The sequence below is a fragment of the Vanellus vanellus genome (genome assembly GCF_965231255.1).
Source record: "Vanellus vanellus genome assembly, chromosome: 24".
Classification (NCBI taxonomy): Eukaryota; Metazoa; Chordata; class Aves; order Charadriiformes; family Charadriidae; genus Vanellus; species Vanellus vanellus.
The window spans coordinates 1,043,935-1,056,166 of NC_138929.1; the positions used below are offsets into that span (position 1 = coordinate 1,043,935).

Consider the following 12,232-nt stretch of genomic DNA (forward strand, 5'->3'; position numbering starts at 1 on the left):
TTTCCTGACAAGAGCTGAGCAGAGGTAGGAGGATGGAAGAGGGTTCACCACCACTGAAGCACAGAAAAGGGCTGGTCACAGCCCAGCTGTACCCCCACAAATGTGCAGTTCCCCCCAAACACACCAGTCCAAAGGAGGTTATAAATGCAGAGCTCAGGAAAGGTGGTGCCCCGGGAGCTGAGAGGAGTTTGCGTGTGCTCAGCCCACACACCCATCGCCGTGCCATCACCCCAGCCCACCACAAAGGCCATTTCAGCCTCACCCCGTACTGCTGCCGCACACACCCCAAAGCAAAAAACCTCCCTTCTCTCCCAGCCTCTGCTTTCAGCCATGGCATGGCTGCGTTACTGCAGAGCGCATGATAATTCTGCCAGTTAAGCGCACCAGGCGAATTCATGCCCACACTGGGTGAGCCTTTCAGGCTTAAGTAGTCCACTATCCTCTTCTGGGCAGGAGCTCGTAACAGTTTCATCACAGGAAAAGGGAAGAGGCCTCATTGCAAACAACTATGGTGTCATCTGCCCCTGAGGCATCTTCCTCCTCCTCCACCCCCTTGTATCTTGACTCTGACCTGACGCATGTCAATCATGCATGGGCAGGTTTTCCCGAATGCCATCAAACTCTCAGGGTACATCGTGACCATGGGGGAGGAGGATGGAGCCAGGCTCTTTTCAATGGTTCCCAGTGACAGGATGAGGGGTAATGGCACAAGTTAGAACACAGGAAGTTCCGTTCAAATACACGGAAAAACTTCTTTACGGTGAGGGTGGCAGAGCACTGGCACAGGCTGCCCAGGGAGGTGGTGGAGACCCCTTCTCTGGAGATTTTCAAGACCCGCCTGGATGCAGTCCTGAGTAATGTGCTCTGGGCAATCCTGCTTTAGCAGGGGAGTTGGACTAGATGATCTCTAGAGGTCCCTTCCAACTCTGAAAACTCCGTGATTCCGTGCTATGCTCTCTCCATTAGTTATGCCTAGTGCAAAAAAAAAATAATAAATCTATTTCAAAACAAGTCTTGTGTTTTAAATATCACCTTGCAGACCAATTCCCACTTTTTTTTTTTTTAATACCAGTATGAGAGGCACAGATGATCGCAGCTGCTCCAGAGCAGCCTTTCAGAGGTGTCTCAAGCAGAAAAGAATCCAAAAGAGCTCCTTAATACTCATACCCAACATGCCTGAGAAGCCACTTGGATACCCGCGAGCAGCCAGAGTCTGTAAGAGACATTCAGTGGTGACAGATGAAGACTTGTCCCACTGGTCAGCCCGAGCACAGCCGTAGCTGCCTCGCAGCCCCTGCTTGTTGCAACAACTGGAGTTTTCTCAGCATTCTTCATCTGCCCATGACTGGGAACTGTCCTCAGTGCGGTCAGAAGACATGTCGGTGCCGGTTTCCCGCATTGGTAAGCTCACTGGGGCAGGCAAGCAGAGGAAAGTGAGTTCAGATGCTCAGCTGGTTATGAGCATCGCATCCCGGAGCGATGCCAGGCAGTTTTGAGTCAGGGCAATGCCGGAGGAAGCCTTCACGGCTCCTTGTGCTGGACGCGCTGCACCGCAGGGTGTGATAGCAAAGGGCACACCAACTCAGGGTGGACGTGGATGTGTTTGTGGAGCAGCAGCTTGATGCTGCAATAAGCAGCACCAGCCCGAGATTTCATAATGTGTCACTGTCCCATTTTGCGGGTACTACTGGGGTTCCTTGCAGTTTCTGCAGTTTATTGAAATCTCTCTTCTGTTGAGGCTTTCCCAGCCCTCCAGGTTACCTTCTGCGGCATTATCTCTCAGTTTTGTTGGAAACATTATCTGAGATCATCCAGTTAGCGCTTGCAAATGCACAGATAATCCTATGAGACATGACTGCAGAGAAAACTACTATCTTGTAAAACAGCCTCCATCGTACAGCAAACTTCGAAATAACAACATTCCTTTCAGGAGCCATTTGGTCCATAACTTCTATCCCTGATCCTGGACAGTTGTTTCCGGATACACTGAATCCATCAGACTTCTTCAGTTTTATGGAGCTAATCTTCACTCTTGAAGTATGTTGCCTGCATGAATTCTAGGGAAAAAATGGCATTAAATCTTCCTTTCCTGTCTTAAACATGAAGCTGTGAAGTATGTTGCACACAAGCATTCTCACTGATATTCAAACTATCCAAACATGTTCTTTTTGTGAACAGAAGACATGAAGCTTAGTCCACCTGAAAGCAGCAACTCATGCAAAAGCTGTAATAAACATCTTTCCAGAAAAAAAAAACCCAACCCAAACCTTACACTTCTTCAGAACTATACAGAACAACGCAGAAACGCACCCGTGTCCTTAGAACATGGGTGTCAGCAACTGGAAGCCAACAGTTAAACAGCACATAACCCCACGGTTTCATGAGCCAAAGTCGCTGTTGGTATAGAAGAGAATGTCGTGCACTTCAAGGAAAAAGGATTTCTCACTGGAACAAGCTACAATTATGACTTAGACTCCACTAAGTTTTGGAGTGAACCATTTAAATTTCTAGGTGCCTGAGAAGGCCTTTCTTCCTGGGCCATTTCAGAAATGAAGTCAAGCAGCAGAAGAAATTTTAGGTGTGTCGTACTGCGTGGGCAGGGGTGTGCTGGGAGGGGTGTTTATAAAAAGATGTTTCCACAAACACTTGCTATGAGCCATAACAAACAAACCTCTAAATTAGCAACAGCCACCATCCCACAGGCTGAGCCAGAAAAGAACAATACAGCAAATCGATACCAGAAGTTGGGTATCACACAACCACTTCAATCTACAAAGAAAGGCAGCGAACAGACTGTATTTTGCTGAAGATCCCGTGCCTGGGAAGGAGGACAGACGTGAGAGGCAGTCAGGGAAGAAATTTCAACTGATTGAGGCTCAGGTTGCTGTAAGAGCTCGAGATGGACGCTCAGCCAAACTATCCACTGTTACGTATTTGAAAAAGATACAACCTTAGAAGAAGACGCAAGATAGCAAATATTTCCTATTTGGGTCATGCTGTGTCCATGAATGGAAAACAAAACTGAAGGAAAAATGCTATTTTGATGTACAGCTTATTGACTTAATCCCCAAATCAGGAACTTAACCTTTCTCCTCCGAGAAAGTATGTTTGTAGTTGCACTGCGGAAGGAAAACATGCTGACTGAAATTTAGAAATCCCTTCAGGAGTGAGAACATTACCTCTCCCATTCACAGGCATGTCCAGAGCGACTCGCCCAGAGCCAGGACGCTTTCCCCAGTCTCTCGACCGTCTGCTCTGACTGCTCTTTCCCCAGTCTCTCGACTGCATCTGCTCTGAGCACATGAAGAGTTATTCCCCACAAGAACCTGCCACTTCCCTTCCTTACAGTCTGACACGGAGCTATTTTACAGCTGTTGTCATACAATTCTTCATAATTAAATTGTTATTTATAAAACATAATTGTAGATGTACGTTTGGAATAAATTGCTGACACATACGATATTTGCCAATGTTCACCATGTTTTTATGAGAAATTACAAAGATGTCAGAGTGGTTCAGTGTACCTACAAAATACACCTTGTGGTATGTTTTCAAAAGGCATAAAGCAATAAAGGTCTAAAAAATAAGGAGCATGCACCGTAAGATAAGCATAAGCCAGAACCTATTAAAATATCACTTAAGTATAAAAAAATCAGCTGGGATGCCTTGACAAATATCTGAAAGGGGAAAAAGCATGAGGAATGACTACATTAAAAGAGAGACAGTAACATTCATTACTGTCCCATATTGTGACGGTTTATTGTTGTGCTGAAAGAGATGTGAACGGGATGAGGTGAGTGGGATGAGTTTAATTCAGATGACTGTAAATCGGTGGACTAGATCACAGGAAAGGTCTCCCTAATTCAGAGCCACCCAATAGAAATTACATGTTTTGTATCGATAAACAAGTGGTCATGAACACTTTGAGTATGGGTTAAGCTTCCTGACACTGTCAAACATCCCCCTTTGGCAAATTACCCTTGGCGTAAAACCGCAGCTTGCAAATGGCCATAGAAAGAAGGTACTCCCTTTGGTGGTGACACCCACTGTCTCAGCTATAAATGCAGACCAGGCAGGGTGGCAGTTGGAGCTATGATTCCAGACCAACTGTAAGACCAGCTTTGAGTTATAACCTGAATCGTTTGCTGCTGCCACTATGAGCTGTGGCTCCAAGCAGACCTCAAAAAGCTGCCTGCGGGGGAGCAGTGGTGGCAGCGCTAGCAGTGGTGGTGGCGGAGGGGGCAGTAAGTATTCCTCTGCCTCCTCAAGAAGAATCATTTCTAGGACAAGTGGTGGTGGCAGGATGTCTGGCAGCAGTTGTGGCGGAGGAAGTTCCAGGAGCAGCTATGGTGGGGGAGGTAGCAGTGGTAGTTATGGAAAGATCAGGCGCAGCAGTTATGGAGGAGGAATGAGCAGTGGTAGTTGTGGAGGAGGAATGAGCGGTGGTTATTATGGAGGGGGAATGAGCGGTGGTGGTTATGGAGGGGGAATGGGCTGTGGCAGCATGGGAGTAGGCTTTGGGTCAGGCGGGAGTGGGTTTAGTGGTGGCTATAGAGGAAGCTTTGGTGGAGGTGGCGGTGGTTTCAGTGGTGGCAGCTTTGGCAGTGGTGGCAGCTTTGGCAGTGGTGGCTTTCACGGAGGGAATATGGGAATTCTCTCGAACGACGAAAAGCTGACCATGCAGAGCCTCAACGAACGCCTGGCTTCTTACCTGGATACGGTCAGAAATTTGGAAATGGAAAATGCTCAGCTTGAACAATTAATCAGGGAGTGGTACCAGAAGCAAGGTCCTACGGGTACAAAGGACTACAGCCACTATTACGGAAAAATTGAAGACCTTCAAAATCAGGTAGGATGTTCTTTGTTAGAGAAGCGCTAGCATTGACAGACTTTTCGTGATCGGGTAAAATCTCTGAGGCATGCAGCATGGATACTTCTAAACTCACTGCCTCTCTGAAAGTGCCTCTTGCACTTGAAATTCTGCCTTCTGCACGTGCATCCAACTATCTTCAACTAGAGGTGGAGAAATGATGCACATCCCCTATAGCGCACCCCCAGACCGTTTGTTGGCAGTGGCTGCAGCCTCTCAGAATGGCTGTAGTGGATTTTAGAGCACAGGAAAAAGGGTAACAATTACCCTCCGGGATGTGCGCTGACATTTAAGAACAGCCCCTGGCCCGTGGGCAGGGAGGGTGAGGCAGAGCTACGGCGGTGACACCGCCGCTTGACAGCACTCTTGTACTCACAAAACAGTTTTTGTCATTCTGGTGCTATTTTCACACAGGCACCTCTTTGTTTTGCACTGTAGATGACCTTTCCAGGGCTCTGCATGTAGGAAATGCTGGTCCCCTCAGGCACCTGGGGATTCTAACAACAAGATCACATTCGTATTTCTGTCCCTTGTGCAAACCGGAGAGATTCACAGGGAAAATTTTCCTCAGCATATCATCTTCTCTTCTAGCTTGTGACTGCGGCTGTAGAAACCAACAAGGTACTTTTGGACCTGGATAACACAAGGATGACTGCAGAAGACTTCAGGATAAAGTAAATATATATTTCTCTTTTCCAGACACTTACTTCCTCTCTCTTACTTTCCTCAACTTAGTTTCATAAATTCATACACTAGGGCTCCTCCCGGTTCCACAGCAGCACAACTGAAATAATTGTAAGACTTAAAAATTTTCCATTATTTCTATGATGATCTTCAATGGGAATGCTCCCTATATGGCTGTGGAGTCAAAGCTTAAAGAAAGCTTTATTTTTAAGGAAAGAAAAACTGATTTTCTCTCACTGCAAGTCAGAGGAAACAGATAGATGAAAACTGCACAAAGTCTACAGTAAAGAGACACAATGAAAAAGACCACAGAATACATTTTAATATTAAAGTTTAATATTAATATTAAGCTTTAAGCAGTGGCCACTGATTTCATAATCCTGCTGGTTGAGAGATGCTACATCCTACTAAGTACAGACACAAAAGCAGATACTGAGATACCTTTTCATACATAAAGTCAGTAGGAGAAGAACTGGGAACCCAAGACAAGGGCTGACCTTTCTGCACTGTCCTTGGCGCAGGTACGAGACGGAATATGGTCTCCGGCAGAACGTGGAGGCTGACATTAACAGCTTGCGACCCTTGTTGGATAATCTGACTCTGAGCAGGTCTGACCTGGAAATGCAATTTGAGTCTCTAAAGGAGGAGATGATTGACCTCAAGAAGAACCATGAGGAGGTAAGAAACAGCTCCTTGAAATGCAAATTGCAGAGCAACACAAGCACATTTACAGCATCAGAAAGGTGGGCAGGTTTCGCAGGTAACATCCTCTGCACTAAGCAGTCTTCCCCACTCTCCGAACGGGCTCAGCACAGGGCCTCCTGGGACGGGCTGGCTGCCAGGCCCAGGCTCTCCAGGGCATCCCTGAGCCCAGTCCCTCTCCCCAGCAAGGACTGAGGAGTCAAGGCCAAATGATTTTAAAAGAAAAAAACCTCAACATATATTTATATGTTACTGAAAGGATCGAAGATGGTTTATGAAGTCGGAGCAAGTTAACGGACTTCAAAATTCTTCTGCAAAGTAATTTCACCATTTTTGTTCATTTGCCTTGGCCCTGGGTTTTCTCTGCAGGAAATGAAATTGCTGCAAACACAGTCCGGTGGTGATGTGAACGTGGAGGTGAACGCTGCTCCCGGAGAGGATCTGCTGAAAAAACTGAATGATATGAGACAAGAATATGAAACTATTATTCAGAAAAACCGTGAAGAGGTTGAAAGATGGTATGAAAGCAAGGTAAATGGCTACAATTTGAATGTTCACATTACAAAAGCAAAACAATACCAGCTTTTGGTAAGAATTTCCTGTAGATTAATTACACATTGCATGACAACATCCATTGCTTTTAGGATATAATGGTGGAATCCTTTTGATTAAAATAAAGAAAATCACCAGTGGGCTTGAACTGCGTTGGCAGAGCCATATAACCAAGTTTAAACAGCCCCCGTATTACAAGCGGTCCTGCTTTAACCTGTCACCTTGCCAGATGGTCAACTGCCACGCTGACATTGTAACTAAAACTCAAAAACTCCAATTCTGTGTGTTAATTTTTCAGATGGAGGAAGTGAGTCAACAAGTCCACTCAAGTGGCCAGGAAGTGGAATCAAGCAACCAACAGATCTCTGTGCTGCGACGTGACTATCAGGGCCTGGAAATCGAGCTGCAGTCCCAAATCAGCATGGTAGGTAACGACTGCTTCTGATCCTCTGATCTGCAAAGAACACGCGAGTTGCTGGCATGACTGGAGATCAGCTGTAGGTAGCGCTCCGTGTGATGAAGGTGCTTGGCACATCTGACGCCGTGTAACTTTTTTCTCATTTGGGGCATAGGAATGATCTAATCCTGCCACATTCCCATAACGCGCCACACTCCCCCTACACTGTATTATTTCTTATATTCTCAGATACAGTCTTTGCAATCCAACTTGGAAGACACAGAACGTCGCTATAACATGCAGCTGCAGCAGATCCAGGGCATGATCGGCCCCTTGGAGGAGGAGCTGGCCAGCATCCGCTGCGAGATGGAGAGTCAGAACGAAGAGTACAAGATGCTCCTGGGCATCAAGACCCGCCTGGAGCAGGAGATTGCGCAGTACCGGGCACTGCTTGAGGAAGGGCAGCATGATATTAGGTACATACATTCAGATTAATTAACATGCCATCTATGCAAACAGATGAAAGCAGCAATATTTATATTAGGAACTGGTGCGATTGATTTATCAACATATTTACTACAGTCACAGGAATTCATACGGAACGTAAATCTTAGCTGGGAGTGTGCAAAGCTGTATTATTCTATACTTACCATGAACTGGACAAAAACATTTAGGAAAGTATTTAGAATTATAATATGCCATTTCTTCTCCTAAGTACAATCAGACTAGTTATATATGAAAATGAAAGGTAAGCAAGGACATAACTGTCTTTTATAAATACTCAAGGTACATATTTTGACAGGCATCTAAATCCATTCATTATCTTTCTTTTTCTTCTGTGCATATCAGTAATTTGTCCTTAATTAGGATAGTTTAAAAACAGTTTTCTAGAAGGTGTTTCACACAGTAGTACTTTCTCAGTCATAGGAGGGAGTCAGAGAGCGGCCTCGACACAGCCCATAGGGTGCCAGACACCGTCGTGTTGCTCTAGAGCTTACACACGCATATCCTTTCCTCCGTACAGCATCACACAGGGAGGAGCTGGTGGTGGATCCTCAGGAGGAGGAGGTCATGGAGGAACTAGCTGGTCTTCTGGAAGAGGAAGTAGTGGAGGAGGAAGTAGCTGGTCCTCAGGTGGAGGAAGCAGTGGAAGAAGAATTGGAGGATCCTACGGAAGAACTTCCTCTTCTGGAAGCGGAGGAGGAGGGAGCGGAGGAGGAGCGTGTGGTAAAACTTCAGGTGGAGGAGGTGGCAGTGGTGGAGGAGGAGGGGGCAAATCCCACCTCTCCCACTCTTCATCTTCCCAGTCCCTCTCTGGCAAGTCTTGTGAAAGCCAAGGTAAAAATTGGAATAAAAGAGTACATCCTTCCATTAGCTTTTTTCTCTGAATAGCAGGAAAGGATATGACAACTTCCTTCCTTATTTGGAAATCTGGAGATATTTTTGCTATTTTTTCCCAATTGTGTTTTAAGTCCGCTCTGACATTTGTTCATATACAGTAACATACCGACATGGTAGTATTTACACAAGTGACTCAAATGAAGGGGATGTTATGAAGAGTTGTATCAGAGGATGTGTAAAAAGAGGAAATGAAGTGGAAAAGTTAAAAATAACGCCCAATCCAAAGCATACAGGGAACCAGAGAAGTCAGCAGTTTTGCAATGAAGCCAAATGTTAGAAATGTAACTGGTACTAACTGGTACACTGGTTAGAAGTGTACTGGGCAAAATGGTTAAAGCAAGGTAAAACAGTTATGACATTTAGAATATAAAGGGTATTAGCTGCAAAATCCTGAAGCAGTGAAAGGTGGGGAGTGATCAAGAGGTCTTTTTCATGGCTGTGTTTCCAGGAGATGCTGAAAACATGAAGCTCTGCCTGGAAGGGAATAAAACCTTGGAGAGAGGAGCAACAATGGAGGAAGTGTCCGAAGCCATAAAAACAATGAGACTGGGTAAGGTCTCAGGTCCTGACAGCATCTCAGATGCCTGAAAATGTTGAAAATGAACAGGAAGTTATCATTTTTAGAAAGACTCTCTTCCACTTCTGATTAAAAAAAAAAAGATGGAGAATGATCCTGCTTTGAGGCTTCCATTTATTCCTTCTTATCAAGGAAGTAACAGGGTTACTTTTTAATAAAGATTAATAAATCTTTATTAAAAATGTAGTCTGTCTCACAAACATGCTGTTTTCCAGCATGAAAGTATTGGCTATAGACCAAAAGGCCTGAAGCCATTGATACAGAACGTAAGGATACCATACACAGACTCTATTGATGCTGAAAACAAAGGAGAGAATTCAGAAGGCTTTTGTGTAATGAGTAAGATTTTTTGGTAAGATTTGGTGTAGATGAGATCTAGTTTTTAAAAATTAATAGGCTTTGCAAACTCTCCATAAAAATTTACTCTTTTGTTCAAATCTCCTGTCTGACTTGGACCAGTCCTACCTATGGGAATGTTTGGTAGGCAAGATTGAAATATATTATGTGCCATTCTACTTTAACTTTTACTAATTTGTTGTAAATACCACTACACATAAATACAGATTCTAAGTTCATCTGTATTTGATTCATACTGCTACAGTCACTCTACATTTAAAGAGTGATTTACACTTAGTTGAGAATAAAAGCAGGGCCATGTATTTCATATGATAAAGCTGCAAACACACATGCTTGTACAAATATTAAGTCAGAGACTGTTCTAGCCTTTCCAGAATGCTGCGGAAAAAATCTAGTCCACTGAGAACTGCACAGTCTATAGTTATGAAGTCACAAAAAATTAAAACTGCTAAATGAGATGACACTTCTCCAAATAAATTCTTGCTTCCCTTCATCTTTCAACAGGGAGTTTTAGAAAGTCTGAGGACTGATTGGCAAAACCAGCATCTTCCACAGCGGGACCTCACCAGTGGGCCCTTGGACCAAGCAAGACTATACCGAGTGTGTCCGATCATGCCTCTGCGCAGAGCAAGAGCGAACACTTGTTCAAGTTACTCAACACTCTTCACTCCAGGGGCTCATCAGAACTCTCTGGATGGCCTATCTGCTTCTTCCATCTGAATTTCTGTGCCTAATCACTGTTGCCTGACTTAATCTCTACCGTGATTGGTATTCTTGTGGAAAAAAAAAACCCAACCAAAAAAAAATCCCCAAATAAATGCTAATAAATCTTTGTTTCTCTCTGATGCAAGCAGAAAGCTGTGTCTAGGAGAAATTTCCTTTAGCTGACATTTTTGTTTGAATCAGTTACAAATATCAAGCACTACCTGTGGAATACACAATAACCTAAGACCCAACAGTTTGCAGCGACATATTCACCATTTCAGACTAACTGGACAAAACTTTGATGAATACGCTGCCAGGTGCAGTGCTCTGGCGGTCCCTGCCACGGGAACGCCAACAGCCAAAAACCCTACTGCTTCTGCTATTAACGTCCATCAGGGGAAGAGAGGGCGGGTTGAAGGAAGTGACTATTCTGCAGAAAGCTTCTAAAAAAAATATCTTCCTAAGTAGTCACTAAAATGCATTATGAAACTTTTTTATCATGGAATGTAAAGATGGAAATTTTCGGTTCCCAGTGCCAAAACACCCCTGAGTGCAGAACTCAAATCAGGTACAATTAATTATCCAAAATGAACACATTTTGAGTGCTACCTGCTTGGGTACAGATTGGATAACAAGTGGATAAAAGTGCAGTAACAGGATATCCCTACTTTGTGACAGTAGTTATCTGTACTGTAAAACAAATGCATAAAGCTGGAGTATGAACCAGATCGCACAGGAGGAATTCGCAGGCTGGTATTACTGATGCAACCATGCCTTGCTGTCTGGTAGCTGTCCCATATTTTCACTTAAGGGCATTTCTCATGTCTAAATATGGACAGGCACACATTTTACAAAGCAGACTGGCAAATTATTCATGTTTAGGATGTGATTTTACAAAGCCCAGTGGTAGGTTGAGAGAGAGAAAAAAAAAAGGCATCCAAGAGAAAAGATTCCCAAAGCAATTTTAAGGGTTGTCTACCGATCACACAGTAGAGGGGGACTGCTCACAGCAATAAGGACGCAAATGCCATAAAATATAGAGATGGAACTTCTCCTCTTTGTTTTAATTATAGCCATGTTTCCCTCCTCTATGCCCTGGGCAGGTGCTAGTTGGCCAGAGGGTTCCCTCTGCCCGCTCCCCCACTGTACCCCTCACCGCGCTTTTCCCTTCTGTTGAGGCGAGCCAAAGAGAGGGGTCTGCGTAAGCACAACTTCTGTGGGCTGAACTGCTGAAATGAACTGTATAGGGAATTTCACTGGGAAATAATTCAGAGGGGTCCTGACGTGACCCCTATTCACTGATGCATTCTTCATCCCTTGCACTTCTCGACACATCTACTTAAACACAAAGTGAACCAGACAGGAGTACCACTGCAGTAAGTTTTTCTCTCTCTGTTTTACAGTCATGAGTTTTGTTTTTGCACTCCGAGGAAGGCATCACCCACTGGAGAAGGTTGAGAAACACAGACTGAGTGGGAGACCGTGGGAACGGGAATCTTGAATGCCCGAGTTCCAGGCAGATCTGTGCCAGTGATTCACTGCATTGCCTTATGCCAGGCTCTCCGCCAAGGTGATCAGGATTTGAAGAGAAAAAAAGGTCTAGGAAGAATGGTTTTTATCTGACCAGTGTCTCTATGGGGGCCCGAGGAACCGGCTAATCTTCACGAAGGACTACTTCACACAACAGCATGCACTGATTTCCCTGACCTGACATGCAAAGAAGCAGTGTTGATGTTTGCAAGGATACCCCATCTTCCTCCGACTGCAAAATCACCTACTTTTTGTTTTTAAAATCCTTGCAGCATCAAATCATACTTGTCGCTATATCGCCAGCAATCCCCTAACCCTACCCGCCCTGTTTGCTCTGCTAGTTTTGCACCTCTTGCAGGCTGTGACAATTCTTTCTTAGACCTGTCTAATCAGGATACCAAACTAAAAGCCCAAGCTAAAGAACACTCCCACCAGAGCTGCCCTGCTTCTCACACCT

General features: G+C 44.6%; 1 protein-coding gene across 1 annotated transcript; it reads left to right on the top strand.

The window, feature by feature from the left end:
- Positions 1-4,156: 4,156 nt before the first annotated feature.
- Positions 4,157-9,194, top strand: LOC309681178 (keratin, type I cytoskeletal 19-like; the record flags this gene model as incomplete). The annotated part of the gene is made up of 8 exons (XM_082495017.1): positions 4,157-4,849; positions 5,462-5,544; positions 6,076-6,232; positions 6,626-6,787; positions 7,107-7,232; positions 7,455-7,681; positions 8,230-8,543; positions 9,055-9,194. The coding sequence occupies 8 exons, from the start codon at positions 4,157-4,159 to the stop codon at positions 9,192-9,194; spliced, it is 1,902 nt and encodes a 633-aa protein (XP_082351143.1).
- Between the last annotated feature and the right edge of the window lie 3,038 nt (positions 9,195-12,232).